This window comes from Primulina tabacum, chromosome 8, assembly GCF_025594145.1.
Source record: "Primulina tabacum isolate GXHZ01 chromosome 8, ASM2559414v2, whole genome shotgun sequence".
Taxonomy (NCBI): domain Eukaryota; kingdom Viridiplantae; phylum Streptophyta; class Magnoliopsida; order Lamiales; family Gesneriaceae; genus Primulina; species Primulina tabacum.
This window is the reverse complement of record NC_134557.1, coordinates 8,505,191-8,526,369: the sequence shown is the minus strand read 5'-3', so window position 1 is coordinate 8,526,369 and position 21,179 is coordinate 8,505,191. Positions and strand designations below refer to the sequence as shown.

At 34.0% G+C, this 21,179-nt stretch overlaps 3 protein-coding genes across 7 annotated transcripts; all 3 read left to right on the top strand.

Annotated features, from left to right (window-relative positions):
* The first annotated feature begins 1,010 nt into the window (after nt 1–1,010).
* LOC142553594 (strigolactones hydrolase CXE15-like) lies at nt 1,011–2,250 on the top strand. The gene is made up of 2 exons (XM_075663954.1): nt 1,011–1,772; nt 1,865–2,250. The coding sequence occupies exons 1-2, from the start codon at nt 1,060–1,062 to the stop codon at nt 2,169–2,171; spliced, it is 1,020 nt and encodes a 339-aa protein (XP_075520069.1). The 5' UTR covers nt 1,011–1,059; the 3' UTR covers nt 2,172–2,250.
* A 232-nt stretch (nt 2,251–2,482) lies between these two features.
* On the top strand, nt 2,483–6,122 carry LOC142553592 (E3 ubiquitin-protein ligase RHF2A-like). Of its 4 annotated transcripts, XM_075663951.1 has the most exons (9): nt 2,483–2,778; nt 3,277–3,408; nt 3,498–3,544; nt 4,180–4,242; nt 4,322–4,433; nt 4,544–4,908; nt 5,003–5,110; nt 5,330–5,687; nt 5,922–6,122. In XM_075663951.1, exons 2-8 carry the CDS (start codon nt 3,277–3,279, stop codon nt 5,640–5,642), a joined length of 1,140 nt encoding a protein of 379 aa, XP_075520066.1. In that variant the 5' UTR covers nt 2,483–2,778; the 3' UTR covers nt 5,643–5,687; nt 5,922–6,122. The 4 variants fall into 4 exon arrangements, with proteins under 4 accessions (XP_075520066.1, XP_075520067.1, XP_075520065.1 ...); XM_075663952.1 differs by lacking the exon at nt 5,922–6,122 and having other exon boundaries at nt 4,322–4,424; nt 5,330–5,875; XM_075663950.1 differs by lacking the exon at nt 5,922–6,122 and having other exon boundaries at nt 5,330–5,875.
* A 10,571-nt stretch (nt 6,123–16,693) lies between these two features.
* LOC142553591 (axial regulator YABBY 5-like) lies at nt 16,694–20,340 on the top strand. 2 transcript variants are annotated; one of them, XM_075663948.1, is made up of 6 exons: nt 16,694–17,040; nt 18,679–18,798; nt 18,940–19,054; nt 19,591–19,639; nt 19,788–19,863; nt 20,028–20,340. In XM_075663948.1, exons 1-6 carry the CDS (start codon nt 16,972–16,974, stop codon nt 20,148–20,150), a joined length of 552 nt encoding a protein of 183 aa, XP_075520063.1. In that variant the 5' UTR covers nt 16,694–16,971; the 3' UTR covers nt 20,151–20,340. The 2 variants fall into 2 exon arrangements, with proteins under 2 accessions (XP_075520063.1, XP_075520064.1); XM_075663949.1 differs by having other exon boundaries at nt 16,697–17,040; nt 20,031–20,340.
* Nucleotides 20,341–21,179: the final 839 nt, after the last annotated feature.

Sequence of the window (21,179 nt, the reverse complement as noted above, 5' to 3'; positions counted from 1 at the left end):
ATTAACTGATTTAACTCCAAAAGTTATTATATATATATATCAATGATTATAATAATAACAAAAAAATATTGTACCAACACAATTTTTTAGTCCATGTTAAATTTGAATTATTGTAATCATTTACGTGAAACGAACTCACACTTATAATGGAGTTGGTGTTGAATTCAACGTGGTGAAGTTTCATTTTAATGGAATATCAGTCATCAGCTCAAATTAAATGTAAGTTGCTCATCGCTACATTACAAACAAAAGATTATATAATATTGGGTCGGCTTCGGTTGAAATATTTTGTCCTACCGAATATGTCATCCAACCTAAATCGGAATGTCAGGTAAACATTTTATCATATGACCTCATACAGATTAAAATATATGTACATGGGAAATATTATTTACTTATCGAATTAAAAAAGTATTTTTTTTAGAGGATCTTAGGTACTGTTAGTCGTGAGATTTTACATATATTTATGAATAAAAAATAATATTTTTTTTTTTATGAATAACTCAAATATAATATATATATATATATCATAAAATTGATGAATGAATTGACGCTAGTAATATGATCTTACATTGAATTGCTCCTCGTTTGATTTTTGTAAATTGATTGGTATATTGTGTGTGATAAATAAACATTTGTATTTTAATTTCTCAAACTATCTTTCAGGCAAAAACTTGTGTGAGATAGTCTTACGGGTCGTATTTTGTGAGACGAATCTCTTATTTGAGTTATCAATGAAAAAATATTACTTTTTATGCTAAGAGTATTACTTTTTATTGTGAATATCGGTAAAACTGACCCGTCTCATAGATAAAAATTCGTGAGACCGTCTCAGAAAAATCTACTCTTTCGATAAAACCAAAAAGAAAGACAAGCCTGCCGTCTCAATATACATCCAAAACCATAAATAAAACTTTTCCTCTAATTCTTTTTCAAGTGTATTATATAATCTAGTATTTGTTTATTACATATATATGTGTGTATATATATATATAATTTCTTTCCTTCTTTCTTTCTTTCAAGTGATGACACATACATGCACTGATACACAGAACATTAATGGCTCACACAATTGTCAAAGACAGCGCCAACGACGCCGACGCCGACTCCACCACTTCTCCACCGCCGCATGAGGTGGAAGACTGCCGCGGAGTTCTCCGAGTGTACCGCGACGGCTCGATTTGGCGCTCAAACAAGCCAAGCTTTGAAATACCTGTAAACGATGACGGGTCTGTATTGTGGAAAGATGTTACCTTCGACTCCACCCACAGCCTTCAGCTCCGGCTTTACAAGCCGGCTTCGCCACTCTCCACCGAGCTCCCGATCTTCTACTACATTCACGGCGGTGGCTTCTGCATCGGCTCCAGGACGTGGCCCAACTGCCAAAACTACTGTTTCAAGCTCGCCTCGGAACTCCAAGCCGTGGTCATCTCCCCCGACTATCGGCTGGCTCCAGAGAATCGGCTTCCAGCAGCCATTGAGGACGGCTACGCAGCTGTTAAGTGGCTTCAAGGACAGGCCACGGCCGAGGAGCCGGATAAATGGCTGACTGACATGGCTGACTTCAGCCGCGTATTCATTTCGGGTGACTCCGCTGGCGGGAACATAGCCCATAACCTGGCGGTTCAGCTTCGAGCGGGATCAGCTGAGTTGGCTCCGGTACGAGTGAGGGGTTACGTGTATTTGGCTCCGTTCTTTGGTGGAACTGTGAGGACAATGTTTGAAGCTGAGGCCCCCAAGGAAGCGGCCTTGAATTTAGAGCTTATTGACAGGTTTCTTCAAGTGATTTCCGAGTTTCATTTTAAAAAATACATATTATTTCTAAAAAGAAATATTTTATGCCTATGATTTCATATTTTACAAGGTTTTGGAGGCTGTCAATACCAGTAGGAGAGACTACGGATCATCCACTTGTGAACCCATTTGGACCCGTTAGCCCGAATCTTGAAGAAATGGAGCTTGACCCGATTCTGGTTGTGGTTGGTGGATCCGACCTACTCAAAGACAGAGCTCAAGAATATGCCGACAAACTGAAAACATGGGGGAAAAGGATTGAATATGAGGAGTTTGAAGGGCAGCAGCACGGCTTCTTCACTCTTGATCCAGATTCTCAACCTTCTAAAAAATTAATGCTGCGAATCAACAAGTTCATACTCGAATATTCTGCCTAAATACATTCCTATTTTCATTACTTTTGGTGAACTTTAAGTAAAATAAAGTATATGTTGCTCTTGCTCTTGGAGTTTTCAACATGTATCTCACTTTTTTCATACAAGTTCACAAGACATGCGCCATTGCTTTGGATTAAAAACAACATGAAATTTATCAACATTTTCTTTGTGAAAAAATGAAACTTTGAATTGGGATTGTGGTTATTATTAATATTAGTTTTATTTTTAATATATAAGTGGGGAGATACCTACCAAGCCCATCAAGATCTAAAGTGGAATAGGCAACAACAAAATTTATCTAGCATGTGTAGTTTCTTTCCTTCATAAAAAAAAAAAAGGTAAAAGAAGGAAGAAAAGGGAACCAAAAAAGACGAGAAAAAGAGGAACAGGAGTGAAAAATTTCTCCATAAACCAACAAAAAAGCGAAGTCCACTGTACTATTTCCGGCTCTTAACCCAAATTCTCGCATCAAAATGTGATCTTGTCTCCTGCTTTTTCTCCTATCTTTTGACTCTGCGTGTAATCGAACCAGTTCTTTAATTACTCTGATCTGGTGGTGGATTTATCATCTTTCTCGATTGTATTTGAATTGAAAAGTATTTTCGAGGTAATTGTTGTTTATGTTTTCCGATTATGAATTTTAATGGGCTGTAGACTAAATTTTATATGTTTGTTTTAGGTAATTAATATTCTGGCTTGTGTGTGCTGTATATACAATCCAATCTTTTCTGTGCTTTTAATTATGACTCATTCAAATGAGGCTTTATTTTGTTGAGATTTTATAAATATATTTTTTGTTTGAAAGACTAGAGGCATGTCTTGAATTTATTAACAGATTCTGGTTAAAAATTTATGAATGGAAGAAGGAAAATGAAGTAAAAAGTTTAATGTAAGGTCATTGAATGATAAGTAAAGTTGTGTTGTTGAATTTTATTCTTTTTCTGTTTAAAAAGAGTTTTGCTCACTATTACGCATTATTTCTATCTTTAGAAATGATATCAATTTGGTAAACTATGCAAGGATAATATTGTGCATGTTGCTGCTCCGTTGATAAGTTGTGCTTGAACTCTGTATAATGCGATAAAGATTTCCATGTCTCTGGCAGATGGAAGAGGCAAATAACTCAGAGAATCAGTTGACATCAGCTGCAGCTTTTGTGGAGGGTGGAATTCAAGAAGCATTTGATGATTCTTGCAGCATATGCCTCGACGATTTTTGTGATAGTGATCCTTCGACAGTATGTACAAGGCTTATAAACTCCAGGCGTTGTTGATTGGTATTGGCCTATTGTCAAATAATTATTTTTATTTTATTTTTTTTTCGCAGATGACAAGTTGTAAGCATGAGTTTCATCTTCAGTGCATTCTTGAATGGTACAAAAATCAACTTGCGATTCATACAAGTTTTCACTGACATTATATTTGATTTTTTACACCCACGAAAAGCTATATGCAATATTTCCATTTTCTACCAAATTCTACTCCCACATTGATATTACATTCATGTACGGCCTTGCTCTATGCAACCAATTGAATTTGGTGACATTGTCAAGTTTCCATCGTTGCATAGTGCCTGGAAGAAATTAGATTAGAATGATAATCTAGTTATGTTGTGCCTTCCGCTACACACACAGGACTTTGTGTAGTATTTACCTCTTTGTTTGCTAAAATAAACTTCCCCATGTCCCCATGACAAGAATCATTTAGGTTGTGTTTGGATTTAAGGATTTAGATTTGAAGAAGTATTCGAGGAGATGATTTAAAATAACTCCATGAGATGTATTTGAAATCCACCTGTAATGGCTCAAAAAATAATTATTTGGAATTTGAAATTCGTCACCAAGTGGATTAGCCCAAACAAACCAATAGATTAAGCATCAATCCAAATGCAATCTTAATGTTTGCTTGGTCCACTACCATTTGAATTATTTCGGGACATCTCTCATCAAGCTGTACCACATGATGAATGTTGGACAATGTCTATCATTTGTATATAAATATATCTGTAGGTGCCAGAGAAGCTCCCAGTGCCCAATGTGCTTGCAACCTATCAGCTTGAATGATTCCAGCAGGTACATGGATTTCCCTTTGAAATTCTGTATCATTCCAGAAATTTTATTTGTAAAGTGGTCTCGTATGCTTGTTTTGCAGCCAGGAATTGCTTGATGCTGTGGAGCATGAGAGGAAATTGCGAACAAACCGACTTAGAAATACCACCTCTATATTTCATCATCCAACCCTGAGAGACTTTGAGGTGCAACATGTCCATGCACTTTCCAATCTGCTTGTATTTTAACCATTCTAATTAGTGCCTTCAGTTCAATAACAGATTCAGCTGTGTTAACATAACATTTTCTTGAACATCTTGTGCAGTTGCCAATAAGTGCGAGTGATTCTGAACTTGAAGAGCGGATTATTCAACACTTAGCCGCTTCTGCTGCCATGGGAAGGGCTCGTCAGCTTGCTAGGATCGAAGGTCGGAGGAGTAGGTCATCTGCTCAAGGTCATCCACATTTTTTGTTGTGTTCCACTCATCCTAATGAACCTTCTGCCACAATGGTTGCTTCTTCTGTCAATGAGAGAGATGGTTCTAGTACACCCCCTGTAGTAAGGATAGTTGCCTCGAATTCTTCATTAATTTCTATTGGAGAAGATTCTACGCAGCTTATTACAGGTCCGTCATCTACCCGAGGATTAATTGCTGCTGCAAATCAACATGGAGTATCCTCTACTAATTGGTATATTGTTATTTTCCTTCATTTAATTGAGTCATTAAACCTTTAAAGGGATCATACTTTTGGTGGTTCACTATAAGGTTATTTTGTCTTACAGGAGATCTCCTACCCAGACTTCCCCGAGTGGCCAAGAGAGAGTTGGATCATCAGATTTCCAGTCATTCTCGGAGTCTCTGAAATCTCGTGTTAGTGCATGGTCAATGAAGTACGTGAAGAATTAGACATTGTTCTTGATTTTATACCCCCTTGAGTTCTAAATATAAAAATCTTCTATGTTCCCTTTTGTACTCTAGCTTAGCTTAAAGTAGAAAAATATTAAAATACAAGCAACAAGAAGGCAGTGGAGTGAACATTACACATGGGTTCAATCTATGTCCGACTTTATTAGGGACCTTTACTTGGAATGGCTTTATCCCGTTTCTAGGTACAAAGAATCTTTAACTAGGAGCACACGAGGATGGAAGGAGAAATTGTTCACTCGCAATATTTCAGCCTCTTGTTCCAGCACTGAAGTTCTTAGGGATGTTGACCACAGTATTGCTCCTGCTTCTCGACTCATGGATCATCTTGAAATACGAGAAGAAGATAGAACCAACATAGCTAGTAAATCAGGTGGTACAGTGGATAGCTCGAGTGCAAATCCTACTAAACAGCTGATTATAGAGACAAATGTTGGCCTTTCTGTTAATGATAACAGCACTCAAGCTCCTTGTGCTGCTAGTTCTGCTTCAAGCTAAATTATGATTCCAATATAGCTCAAATTCACTGTACTCCTTTTGCTGGTAAGCTTCATCAGATAGCTTCTTTGAATTTGTAGACACTCATGACGACCACCATGCAAATGTGGCTTCATCCCATCAAGTGCTCGAGTTGTGGCATAATATAAGCTTGTGATGCTTATTGTTATTTCGAATTTTCTTAACCTTTATGTGGAAGTCATATGATTCTTGGTTTTACTGACGTTTATTTTTTTTCTGGTCGTAGTTTGATCTTGTGGTATTTAATGTGCTCATCAGGTGAACTCTGTTGTCTACTTCGTCATCGCCATCGCCATGAGACTAGAAGTCATGCAATTTGGAGCAATACAATGAAGTGTTACTTCTTGGACATTGGAAGTTGGAACCAGCGTACAAAATATTGTTGTAAATTTTGTTCTGTGATTTTTGATCATCTGTTTACACCATATATTTATAGATTTTACTGCTCTTTCACGTTCATGTACTGGTGATTGTCTCTACATCTGTAGATTTTTTTTAAAAAGAAGGAATTAGACATAAAATTTAAAATTTATCTTATAATCACCTGTTCGACCATGTTGATTGGTCATTTAAATTTCTATTCTTTTTCCGTGTGACTTGATTGTGTTTCCCACTCCTAAAAATTGGAACTAAATAATTTTTTGGTTTTGGGTCTATTTCACGTAGATGAAATGAATAAAATTGTAAAGATAATACAGTAAATGAAATTCAATAGCATATTTTATTTTTATTTTTAAACATTAACCCAATTTTTTTTAATTTTATGATTTAGGTATAATCAGTTTGAAAAATTATCTCACGCGTTGTTTCGTTGTAAATATTTTTGACATAAATTAATTTTGAAAGAATTCTTAAACAATGGACGTAGAATTATGTATTATAAATTTTTAGTTTGTCTATCCAGTTTATAAAAATATAAAATATCTAAGTTAATGCAAGGTAATTGAATGACGCAGAAATTAAAATTGGTCTAACAATTCCAAATAATTACAGCCGAAATCTTTAGCTTTTGTTAAGTGGTATGTTTGTTGTCAAATCTCTACAAGTATGTTCATCCAACTCGTTAAAGGATTAACCGGACTTCGTTTTGATATTCTCGAAGGTTTTCGTAGTAATAGTCAAGTTTGTTTTCTTTTGTTTAATCATTTCATTTACACAACTTGACCAACATTTCCATGACTCTTTTTTTTTTTTTTAACCATGGATCACATTTTGATCTTACTGAATATGTTCTTATCCAATAACGTTGTCGAGATTTGTTTTATTTTTGTCCTTAGCAGTCTACTCTATCATTGGTCTGAAATAAGTGTCAGTTCTTGAGCAGAAGATGCTCAAGTGGGCGGAAACAAATGTGATCTATGGCGCTCTTCAGCGACGAGATTTTATTGAACTGAAAATCAAGAAAAATATCTTACGATACTTGATTCAATAGAGAAGGTAAATTTTGTCGTCAACTTCCCTACAACAGAAAATGACGTAGCTGTGATAAACTAGCTAAAAATGGATGCATTATCATTATCCATGATGGTGAAAGTCAAGAGACGAGATTTTCAGCTTTCGAAGATAAAAAATGAGAATGCCGTTTTAGTCTTTGACTTAGAAGAAAGTTAGACCGCTAAAAAGCCAGCCGCTAAGACAGTTCCAGTCGCTTCTGAGGAAATTCGGGACACTAATAAAATAATCAAGCTGTTGTCCAGGAAGATAAAGCTGCAACAAAGAAAATTTCAGCCTCTGCTCATGCTGAAACTGAGATGACTAGGCATAACACAGCCAGTAGCTCAACGGCTCAAATTGATGTTGAAACCATCATTCAACAAGTTCAAGCCGAATATTTGGAAAAACATAAGGAATCTACTACACTTGCTCCTCATCTATCTGTCAGTCAAACTCAAACTCATGCGGATCTCCCATAGATTCCACTGATCTATGCAGATGAGGTCTGCTCTCTTTTCCAATTAGAATTTGATCATGTGTTTCTTTGGGAAGCTGAAGAAATGAACTTATATCTGTGTATATTTTGAGTACAAGGAGTGCACATATTGTGCACTCTATAAATATTATTATCCACGGTGTGTCGGTGTGTGCATGAAATATAAGGTCAGTAATATATTACAAAAAAAAGGTTTGCGACAGTCAAAATCGTCGCTAATTTCGTTTGCGACGGTTTTTGAAGCCGTTACTAAGTTAGCCTTCTTTGACGTGTATCGACGGTTTTTGAAGCCGTTACTAAGTCAGCCGTCGTTTCGTTTAGCGACGATAGTCCAAATATAACATTTCGAATTTTTGATGCTAAAGATGGGTGTATACCGTCGAAATGACGCCACACTGGTGAATCGGATGGGTGGGCGTCATTGTTTCACTATCAAAATGGTGGTCGTGGTGCCACCACATATGAGTGGTTGTGGCAGTTAAAGCATATAACTTTTGTAGCCGAGGAGTGATTGGAAAGTGATATATCTTCTTGTATGGAATTTGCTTCTTTGCATTTTGAGATCTACGCCTACTAGTTTTATATCGCGGATGTTCACATATCTTACACTCATTCAAAGCATCGTCTGCACCCCAATAAATCATGCAATTATTGTTACAAACATCAATCTTCTCGACTGGGAGCCCGAGTTCTTTAATAAGTTTCTTTGTAGCGTAAATGAAACGTTTGCTATTCGTTTGCTTAAAAAGTACTAATTTTTTTTCCTCTTACTAAATCGGCCGAATATATATATATATGTACTTTAAAAATACATTATACAATTTTAAAAATAAACAATCAACTAACATTTAAAAATCATAGGAAACTAGTTCAAATCGTAAAATTGTCAAACGTTTTACCAAACTTAAAAAAATTATTTGGAAAGTATAGCACATACTATAACTTCTCAAAAATCACTAATAAATAAATCGTCATTAAAATATCTTTAACATCACTTAAAATCATACATCATAACTGTGAGAACCTGAATTTCCAGCAGTAATTAGCATTTTGAAGCAGATGCAAAAGTTCAACAGAAGTTAGCAATTCCAGCAGCAGCTTATATTTCAGAAGATTGTATTTTTCCAGCAGTAGAAGAACAGTAGCACGAGATTCCAGTAGACAACTACTGATTCTGCTTATGACTTGTAACTGAAGCATTTAATATGGGATAAAGGCTGTTAATAGCGCATAATGGCATATTATAGCCATTAATTGGGAGGCTAACAGTCAGAATTTTGCCTATAAATAACACTCTCAAATATCTAAATTGATGTTACACAATTCTTGAGTTAACACTTGAAATTCGAGCTAGGAGAGTGTCTTTTTCGAGCAAGAAAATCCAGTAGCGAGAACAAGCCAATCTCCAGACTTCAATCAAAACTCCCTGGCAAATTACGGTAAGTGGGCTTATGTATAAATATCTTGAAAACCGTTTGATGACTTCTATTTCGAAGCAAAGTATATGTATTTTTGAATTCTGATATCTGATTTTTGAAGCACTGAAACCTAGTGAACTAAAGGTAGGAATATATATTCTGAACATTATTGAATTCTGATTACTGGCCTCACCCCTTAGAGGAAAGAACATATAGGGGACTGATATCAGTTTACCATGAAATTCACAAGCGTGCTCAGTACTTACTTGTAAAATTTCTGATTTAAGTTCTGAATAATGATTCCTGAATACTGATTTCTGTTCTGAAAATAAGAGTTTATGTATATTATTTTTATTATTGTTTATGTTGAAAATGACTTCGAAAACTGGGAGTTATTCCCGCCCCCGCTTACTGAGTGACAACCATATCACTCACCCACCAAACCCATCTCATATAAGAACGATGAAGAATTTTTAAAAGAAGAAGAGCAGCATCAGTTTTGGGGCTGTGAAGAAGACTGTTGTTGTTAAATTCTAAGTTATGTTTCCGCTGTATCTGTTAAGGCATTGTTATTCCTGGTTTTACATTTCCGCTGTAAAACATTAGTATTTGAGTTTGTATCAGACAATGAATTATTTAGTATTACGAATAAAAAGACTGGTTTCTGAATTTTGTACTTCTGATGCTTGTTGTTTTCGAATGTAAATTTGAGAGCAACGTCGGTGTCGACTAACTATGTTCCTGGGGTGTGACATTGAAGTGGTATCAGAGCAAACTAGGTTTCATAATCTGGGGAGGAACTAGAAATAATGAGTTCTGATAGACTTCTGAAAATAAGTTCTGATAAACTACTGTAATAGACTACTGTAATAGACTACTGAAATGAGTAGAGAAAAAAAAATTCAGTAGACCAAAATCAGTAGACCGGAACCAGCAGATGACCGGAAAACAGTAGCACCAAAACCAGTAGTCTGGAACCAGAACCAGCAGATGGAAATCAATAGATCGGAATGCAGCAGACTGGTTTTAACAGTGCTGGAAAGCAGCAGACTTGATGGCAGTAGCATCAGAATTGCAGTAGGAAGTGAATTCCAGTAAGCGCATGCAGTAAGCCTTGCAAAATTGTATGGAAGTTGATGTGTTTTTCGCACAAACTTCAAACGGCCATAACTTTTGATCCAGGAGCTAGAACGACTTCGAACCTAAGCTAGAACGACTTCGAACCTAAGCTAGAACGACTTCGAACCCCAAAATCTTTCGTTTAGATAGTGATATCATCATTTCCGTAAAATTTTCCAATTTTTTGAAACTTTGAGGAATTTTCATTTACAAACGGCTCAGTATGTTTGCACCAAATTTGGTACACTTCATGTTCTTGATGTGAATAATTTTTAGTAAATTTTTCACGGGATTCTGAGGCCGAAAAATTTTGAGCTATTTTCTTCTATTGAATGTTATAGGCTGTACTTATTCTGTTCATTCCAGTATTTGTCTATAACTCGACTTGTACTTTGAGATCATTTCTGAACCTTCACTCTCATGTTTTGGATGTAGGATATGGCTGACCAGAGTAGCTACATTAAGAGCTTAGAGAAGAAGATAGATAAACTAAAAGAACATAACTACTGCTTAGAGTTGGACAAAGATAAATTACAGCGTAGAACAGAACACTTTAGAGATGATGTTCAACGTTATGCTCACTATCTACATAAGGCAGAAGAGAAGAATAGGAGAGCTCAAGAGGAATTCGAAACCTCCCAAGAGACTGTTGCAGAGTTAATCGAATTACGCGATACCTTGGTTGAGAAAATCCAAGTGCTTAAGGATCAAAATCACCAACTCGTGCACCAGCATAATCAGTATTGTGAGCAGACTGATGTTCAGATCCAAGAGTTGCAGAACACTGTTGAAGTTCTTAGCGACCAGAATGCAGTTCTTCATGGTCATATTGAGCATATGGAAATAGTATATAAAATTTATCTTATAATCACCGGTTCGACCATGTTGATTGGTCATTTAAATTTCTATTTTTTTCCGGGTCGACTTGATCGTGGTTCCCACTCCTAAAAATTGGAATTAAATAATTTTTCGATTTTGGGTCTATTTCATGTAAATGAAATGAATAAAATTGTAAAGATAATACACTAAAATGAAATTTAATAGCATATTTTATTTTTATTTTTATTCAATAACCCAATATTTATTTATTTTTTTATGATTTAGGAATAATCAGTTTGAAAAATTATCTTACGCGTTGTTTCGTTGTAAATATTTTGACATAAATTAATTTTGAAAGAATTCTTCAACAATGGGCGTAGAATTATATATGATAATTTTTAGTTTTTCTATCCAGTTTATAAAAATATAAAATATCTAAGTTAATGCAAGGTAATTGCATAACGCAGAAAATTAAAATAGGTCCAACAATTCCAAATAATTACAGCCGAAATCTTTAGCTTTGGTTAAGTGGTCTGTTTGCTGTCAAATCTCTACAAGTATGTTCATCCAACTCGTTAGAGGATTAACCGAACTTTATTTTGATATTCTCCAAGGTTTTCTTAGTGATAGTCAAGTTTGTTTTCTTTTGTTTAATCATTTCATTTACACAACTTGACCAACTTTTCCATGACGTTTTTTTTACTGTGGAGCACATTTTGATCTTGTTGAATATGTTCTTATCCAATAACTGTTGTCGAGATTTGTTTTATTTTTGTCCTTAACAGTCCATTATATCATTGGTATGAAATAAGTGTCTGTTCTTGAGCTGAAGATGCTCAAGTGGGTCGAAAAAAATTTGATCTACGACGCTCTTCAGCGACGAGATTTTATTGAACTGAAAATCAAGGAAAGTATCTTACGACTTGATTCAACAGAGAAGGGAAATTTTGTCGTCAACTTCCCTTCAACAGAAAATGATGCAGCTGTGATAAACTAGCTAGAAATGGATGCATTATCATCATCCATGATGGTGAAAGTCAAGAGACGGGATTTTCAGCTTTCGACGATTAAAAATGAGAATGTCGTTTTAGTCTTTGACTTAGAAGAAAGTTAGACAGCTAAAAAGCCAGCCGCTAAGACAATTCCAGACGCTTTTGAGGAAATTCGGGACACTACTAAAATAATCAAGCTCTTGTCCAGGAAGATAAAGCTACAACAAAGAAAATTTCAGCCTCTGCTCATGCTGAAACTGAGATGACTGAGCATAACACAGCCAGTAGCTCAACGAATCAAATTGATGTTGAAACCATCATTCAACAAGTTCAAGCCGAATATTTGGAAAAACACGGTGAATCTACTACACTTGCTCCTCATCTATCTCTCAGTCAAACTCAAACTCAAACTCATGCGAATCTCCCATAGATTCCACTGATCTATGCGGATGAAGTTGTCGGCTCTCTATTCCAATTTGAATTTGAACATGTGTTTCTTTGGGAAGCTGAAGAAATAAACTTATATATATGTATATTTTGAGTACTAGCAGTGCATATATTGTGCACTCTATAAATATTATTATCCACGGTGTGTCAGTGTGTGCATGAAGTATTAGGTCAGTAATATATTACAAAAAAAAAAAGGTTGCGACGCTCAAAACCGTCACTAATTTCATTTGTGAAGGTTTTAGCGACGGTTTTTGAAGCCGTTACTAAGTCAGTCGTCGTTGACGTAAAGCGACGATTTTTGAAGCCGTTACTAAGTCAGTCATTGTTTCGTTTAGCAACGATAGTCGTAATATAACATTTCAAATTTCTGACGCAAAAGATGGGTGTATACCGTCAAAATGATGCCACGCTGGTGAATCGGATGGGTGGGTCATTGTTTCACTATCAAAATGGTGGTCGTGGTGCCACCACATATGAGTGGTTGTAGTAGTTAAAGAATATAACTTTTGTAGCCGAGGAGTGATTGGAAAGTAATATATCTTCTTGTATGGAATTTGATTCTTTGCATTCTGAGATCTACGCCTACTAGGTTTATATCGCCGATGTTCACATATCTTACACTCATTCAAAGCATCGTCTGCACCCCAATAAATCATGCAATTATTGTTACAAACATCAATCTTCTCGACTGGGCGTCCGAGTTCTTTAATAAGTTTCTTTGTAGCGTAAAAACTATCAGGAACGTTGTTATCTGCGGGACATATAACTTTGACATTAATTAACACATGTCATTGTAATTCTTTTTAGACATATTATGCTAATGCTTCATCGTTAATAACCTCGCCAAAACAGATAACAAAGAGTGACTGTGTTGATTTCCATCTCATATCTCCTTTTCTGCTGATTTGATCACCTCATACTAATGATTTTATGTAGCTATTTGGAATTTCTGGAGCCTCGCCAACCTGGTTTGATGGTTGGTTTTTCTCATCGAAGTTCACATTTTCACTTTCCAAATTTTCCTCGAAAGTAAAATTTTCTTGGAAATTATTATAGAGACCAGCAAAATCAGAAGGTGTAATCATTTATAATTCCATAAGAATGTTCGAAACATGGTACAAAAAAGACGGGGCTTCAAGATTAATATTTGGATATGACGGACGAACATATTTCTCCCCATGAAAATACCAACAATAATAATCAGGTACAAATCCATATCGTCATAAGTGTACTTTAACTGTATCATCAGGTAAATAAATTTTGTTTTGACACTTCTTCCGATTGCACGGGCAACGCACATTGCCATTTAATAACCACTCTAGATGACTCAAGGCAAACGCAATGAATGACTCTACACCGGTACAATACTCCTGGGTTAAAAACCTATTCTTCAACCTATGATACATCTAAGTTCTATCGTTGCAATCAATTTTAGACTACAATAAATTGACAATAGAATTGTTGATTTGGAACTAAATTTTATTGTTAGTGTTTTAAACAAAATTTAAAACATACATTATTTACGTTTAAAAAAGTTCGCTAATAATAATACACGTAAAATTAGTAATTTATCTTGATATATGAAGTAGGGGGTAAAACCAGTTTACAAAGTGCATTTATCTATATACAATATGTAGATCTAACATACAATTAAATAATACATAAATTGAATAATATAACATGGAGTTATACAATTTCACATGCATCTTAACAACAAAATATGTAAATAACATTAAATATTTATACTACGTCTACAAATCTAACATAAATGCTAAAAAATTATACGACGGATACAAATATATATAATACATGTAAGATTAGTACATTTCATATGAATATATATCATAATGAACATATATAAAAAAACATGTTTGAAGCGTGACTTCGAAAGCTCAATCCTAAGAACAGATCTGCAAAATTAAACAAAAAAACATGTTATAGTAGTTAGAAATCAAGATATTTCAGGAAAAAAGACAAAAAAATTGGTCCTACCAGAGAGAAAATGCGAAAACCACTGGAAAAAATGAATAGAATAAGTGGGAATATAGACGATGAACGACATTTTTTCAAAAACCGTCGATGATTTGAATTAGCTATGTAATTAAATTCAAAAATTCTGTCACAATTAGCAACGGAATTTTTGGAAAAAACAATCGCTAATTTAATTTAGGCAACAGTTTTTAAAAACTTTAGCGACGGACTTTAAAAATCGTTGCTAAATTACCGACGGCTTTTATAATTCCGTTGCTAAATTGGCCACGGTTTTCAAAAACCGTCGTAATTTGACCACGGTTTTTACTGGATAAACTTAATTTAGGGACGATTTGTACAAAAACCGTCGCTAAAATAACGACTGTCAAACTACCCGTCGTAATTTGATCATGGTTTTTGGAAAAATTCAAATTAACGACGGTCAAAAACCATCACTAAACGAACGGTTTTTTTGTAGTGATAGAAAATGAACAAGTGCATGCCGTAAAAAGTTACACCCGTAGCGTGTTTTCAATGCACAGTCGTTGTTTTTGTAAGATGCAACAATATTAACACGTGCGCTTATAAACGCACGCCGTAAAAAGCAGTATCCGTCCTATGTTTTTTTATCATTTTTCTTATAGCTCTCCTAATGGTTTATTATCACCAAAATATGATACAAATTTTATAGTGCTAACAATAAACAAAATGAACTCATAAACAGAGAATTAGAAGGTCAAGAGGGAGCAATAATGGTATATATTATAAAAAAAATTTAGTTTGTCAATCCCGTTTATAAAATAAAAAAGAAAATATAAGTTAGCGTAAGGTAAATTACAATAGGTCCAACAACTAATCCAAATAATTGCAGCCGAAATCTTTGTAGCTTTTGTTAAGTGGTCTGTTTGCTGTCAAATCTCCACAATTATGTCCATTTTCTTCTAATATGTCATTCATGTCTACACATTTCTATCGTATTGGACATTTTATGGTACGACGACTTTACATAATCCACATCTCAATATAAATAAATAAATATTATTACATACATTGGATTCTGTCCACTCTAATTAAGCTTTTATATTAATTATATGTTGAAATTAAGTTAGTGATAATATTCATCAAATCCTTTGAGTTTCTCCGATTATATTTAACCCATTATAAAGTTATGATAATTTATGCTTAGATTAAGACGATGTTATAAAAATTCATGAGAACATGTTAATAAATTTACATAATCGGAATTTGAATATTTCCTTTTCTTAAATGTGCTTGCCTATGTTATTAATTAATTATAATTAACATATTTTTCTCACCCGCAAACAGAAAACCTAGTATCATGCATGCACGCATGCATTTTTACAAAACCAAACTAAGATATATAAAATGTCTTGCAATTGATTAATTAAATACAAAATTAGAAATATGACAAAGGTAATTAAACTATAATTATATTATTAAAACATAAACATTCCAAAGCATATATGCATGAATCGATTTATGTCCTCTCACTGCACAAATTAATAAAATTGATGAGTGGGCACAAAAAAACAAACGATTTCTACCCACTCATGCTATGCCCCGCCACCCCAACTCAACCATCTTCAATTCACACTCTCTTTCTTCATCACTTAAATATATGTTATGCTGATCACTAACTGTCCTCAACTATGTGTTCACCACGACACTCGTATGTTGAATGTAATTAATGAAGTATATAAAAATTGTATATCCAATAAGTGACATTTCAGTAATGGACAGAGAGATGTACACAGTGAGTGGATAACATATAAAAACTATATATATATGAGTAGGTCTCTTGTGAGACGCTCTCACGAATCTTTATCTTTGATATGGGTCAACTATACCGATATTCACAATAAAAAAGTAATATTCTTAACACAAAAAGCAATATTTTTTCATGAATGATCCAAATAAGATATCCGTCTCACAAAATACGACCGTGAGACCGCCTCACACAAATTTTTGCATATATATCTATATTGAAAATTGTAATTGTATTTAAAAAATTTATTCACTTGTGCTAAAATTGTAGCATAAATAGATAAGCCATAACTATATGTATATGTGTGTTAAAAAAATACCAAAAAATTAAAATATAACATTAATATTCAAAATTGTGGCAGATTCGTAATTAGTGATTAATATGAGAGACCATATTTCGTCATGTCATTTCCGCAATGCCGACCAGTCATGATCTCATTTAATAGGGACCGAATTTCACAGTCATTTCTTTCTACGTTAACAATACTATGAAAAATTTACATTTACTCTTAGTCAAATGATCTATATATATATATATATATTGATCCCTTCTTCATTAATCTTCCTTCTCTTTCTTCTTTTCCTTTTCTCCGCTCCCTTGCTAATTTCCAGCTTGTCTTGCTTAAGCCAGAAGCTGATGTATGAACTCGATCAAATTAAAATATTCTGCAGTTCTTGATCTGCTTACGCTTTGTTTGATTTTCTTTTGCAATTCAGCTGTATGATTCTACAGGAAAGTTGTTAGCTTTTTAGTTTCTTGTTTTTCGCATATATACTTGAACTAAAACTGCAGTGATCGCCTGCGATTCACGGAACCGGCTAAAATGTCATCGGAAAATTCCTCCGACCTTGTGTGTTACGTTCACTGCAACTTCTGCAACACCATTCTAGTGGTAAAATATTAAGAATTTTCAGTCTTTCATCCCTTGCAAAGAACATTTAGAGCGTGCCAATATTCTTAATCACTTAATTTACTTGATAGATTAAGATATTCGATTATTTTTTCTATGGTTTGCTTTGAATTTCTACAGGGTTTCACATGGTATTTTATGATGACTCTTTTTTCTTTCCTGATGAATAATGTTTCTGTCATAAAGCTGGCAGTTGAAATATGAATTTAGATATGACATTTGAACGAAAATTTGATCCAAGATTTTATTTCGGACTTATATAATATAAGATTCTTGAACACGGATTATATATCATCAGTTGTACTTTGATATTATCCTGCGTGATTTTTTGATGAAACTGATTTTCTCATATTTCTTGAGCGGTCTTTTGATCAGATGCTTCCGTGTTTTACTTAGAATACTGAGCCCTAATGAAAGATCTACAAAAACAGCAAGAATCTTTCTACCTTTTAACAAATAAAAACCACTATTTTCCATTTTAACACCGAGCCTATGTTTACAATTAGCAGCTTTATTTTCTGTTCGTAGGGTTCTTTTTCTAAGTTCGGGATCCTCAGAATTCCCCACATATTTTCAAGATTAATGATCCAACTTAAGTTGCACGGCAATTTATTAATATAACTTCAAGATTAGCTAGTTTTATTGAATTATTATTGTTCCTGTTATTAAATAATAATTATCATCTGTCTCCTGTAAGTCTTTATCTTCTTCGTACTAGTGCAGTTGCAGCGCCCATTAATGAATTGTAACTTTGATGCCGACAGACACGCCAACGTGTGTTACTGTGTAGAAAATGGGTGCTTCTGTTCTCACCAATTCCCTCGGCTTTTTTTGCCTGATTTCCTACTGTTTTTGTTCATTTCATCTTATATTCTGCGTTTCTTTAGCCAAGAACTTGCTCAGAGACCTGCCAAAACGCAACTTTTTATTTTTTATTTTTTTAAAAAGTGAGCCCTTTTATTTTCTTTTTTCTAAATCAGCAGCTTAATTGAAGGAAGATTATGATTCCATTTTATATCTTGTTCCAGTCACGTCGTTTTCTTCTCTCTCACACATCACCACACACAGTGAAGTTGTCAGAACACCAGAAATTAAAGACAGGAGCACTGATTGGAAAAAGAGAAGCGAAGTCCCTTTGGATGTATCGACTAATATAATTACCATGTGAAGCAGCTTGTGGTGCCTTTAAATTGCCTCCATTAATTATTATCCAAGAATTGGCCTCGGTTTTTGTACATTCTGAAAGCTACATATGTTTTGCGAATTAACTCCTTACTCCTTAGTAATCCCCATCTGTCTGCGAAATCAAGTGCGACCATTTTAATTCCACCCATTTTATTACCTTTTTTCGTCAGAATAATTAAATAATATATAGGAAGGATAAATCTTGAATTTTTCCCCTTCTCTTTGCTGAACATGTATAGCATGCTGTTTCTTGCAGTATAAGCCTTTGATTTAGTATTTTATGTGCATCAATTAAGATCATGATGAAGATTTTACACGTTCTTTGAAGAAGGGTTTACTGTTCAGATTTAAATTTAACAAGTTTCCATTTGGAATTAATCTACACAAGATCATTAAATATATGAAAATGTACTTATATATATACGTGGTGGGCAGGTTAATGTTCCATGCAACAGCTTGTTCAACATTGTGACCGTGAGATGCGGGCACTGCGCAAATCTGCTGTCTGTTAATGTGGGAGCATTGCTTCAGTCCTTTCACCATCAAGATTTCCAGGTTTTCTCTTCCCCTGGAATCACGGATCACAACTAATATATATGTCCGAAATACACAAGTTTCCATGTTGATCTAATATAATATATATAATAAATACCTGATTTTTACTCATACAACTAATTTTGGTTGATGAATATCCAGAAACAATATCCCAGTCATCCTGGTGGGGTTAAAGACATTGGATCATCTTCCAGGAGCAACATGCTTGCTACATTTCAAGCTGAACATGTACAACCTAAGACGACGCCAATCCGACGTAAGCTCGTTAATTTTTCTGTCTATATATCCTCTCCACACTATTAACAGTAAACTTGGTGACCTGGACTGGAACCAAGCTACCATCGGAAATCTTATAGGGAAATTTATGTAAAAGATTCAGTTTTTTTCTCTAGAAAGTTAATCTGATGGGAGGATGACTGCTTGGATATTATACCGTTTTAAACTAAGAGCATTGATTCAGTTTTTTAATCTAAAGTTTTTATAAATTACAAGATATCAACATATTTGGCATTTTAGTTAAATACAAAGGGTTGTTTTATCTGTTTACATCATTTCAGGATAGAAAAAACTAAACAAATTTTATATAAAAAGTTTGGTGAAATATAAATTTCGTGTCTTGAAACTAAATTCTTGTGAATTAATGAGACCACTCATCTTATAATCATTTCAAATACGTAGAAACCATGTTTTTATTTCAATACGTCGATCCGTGAAAATATAATATTTTCGATAATCGCTAGATCTAATTATCTACCCTCCTAACTTCATCACTTAAAATCAAAATGTATACAGCTGCAGAGAAAAGACAACGCGTTCCGTCTGCATACAACAGGTTCATAAAGTGAGTACTATATGTCTTCCATAATTATCTGGAAATCAAGAATATGGTCCCATTATTTTCACATTTTGAATCGAATTTCAATCCGGCGTCGACAAAAAATCAATGTTGAACAATGTAATGCCATTACATTTCTTAATATCAATTCCAGGGAGGAGATTCAGAGGATAAAGGCTAGCAATCCTGAAATTAGCCACAGGGAAGCTTTTAGTACAGCCGCAAAAAATGTAAGCCTTCTTCGAAACAATATATATATATGTATATATATAGAAAGGTAGTTAGGGGAGGAATTTGATTTATTTAATTTTCACCTGAAGTAAACTTTGTTATCTTCTGAATGAAGTATGCAAAATTAATGAGTGAAGTGAAGTATATTTTGTTATGTATGAAGCAGTGGGCACATTTCCCTCACATTCATTTTGGGCTAAAGCTTGAATCAAACGACAAACAAGCAACAAAGCTGGACCATGTTGCTGGAGAAGAGATTCCTAAAAAATCTTTTGGATTTTACTAGTTTTGTTTACATTTGAAATTAAATTAATTAAAAACAGGTGAAAGTTTGTATTTTTCCAGTTCTAAATACTATTATTTCATGTAAAATTAGCCTCATGATTTCGGTGGTACACACGAAATCCCTTTTGTTTCAGCTTAATTTTTAAATATTGTAATAATTCGTGTGATATGAAATATGTATTAAAAAGTGAGACTTTTTATGATTCAGAAGATTAAAAATCACAATTCTTGAATAATGAAAATTTAATTTGTTAGATCAATTATTCATGGTTGGATCAAAATAAATTATATGGGTCGGAAAAATTAAATATTTCAAGTCGTATTTGTCGTCGTATTACTCTAAATTCAAGAAATTCTCAAATGAGTTTCAAATATTTTGTATATTATTATATTTTTTAAATAATAATAATAATATATAATTTATTACATTAAGTTCAAACCTCTAACTCTAATTTCTTCCGGATCTGTCTACGAGTCTAGCAATTAGTAGAATAAATATTTCAACCAATTTCAAAACAAACACTATGCACGTAGTAGAAGCCAGAAGATCTATAACCATTAATATTAATTAAATATTCATTTATGAATGTGACTATCATTATTCGAATTGAGGAGATATTATTGGAACTAAACATATATATATATATATATATATATATATATATATTGGCGTGTCGGGGATGATAGATACAGTTCATTTAATCATACGTCACACTCATTGATGTGAAATTAGACCCAAAATCACGAGTTTTCTGGTACATTACCAAATTCACCTAAAAGAAATGTGGCTAGTAAATAAATTTAATATTACTGTCAAAGTTTTAGAATAAATGAATTTGGACGACATAAAGTTTAGGATATTGTGTGAAATTAAAGTACTATAATATGTTAGTAACGTAATACCTTAAATATTTTGTTGCACACAATGCGTCGATGAAAATTATTATTAGTTGATACCCCCATCAGGATTCGGGTCATCATTAACCCAGTTTGTTATTTGGATAGCCCAGATCAGAACCAATATGCCAGT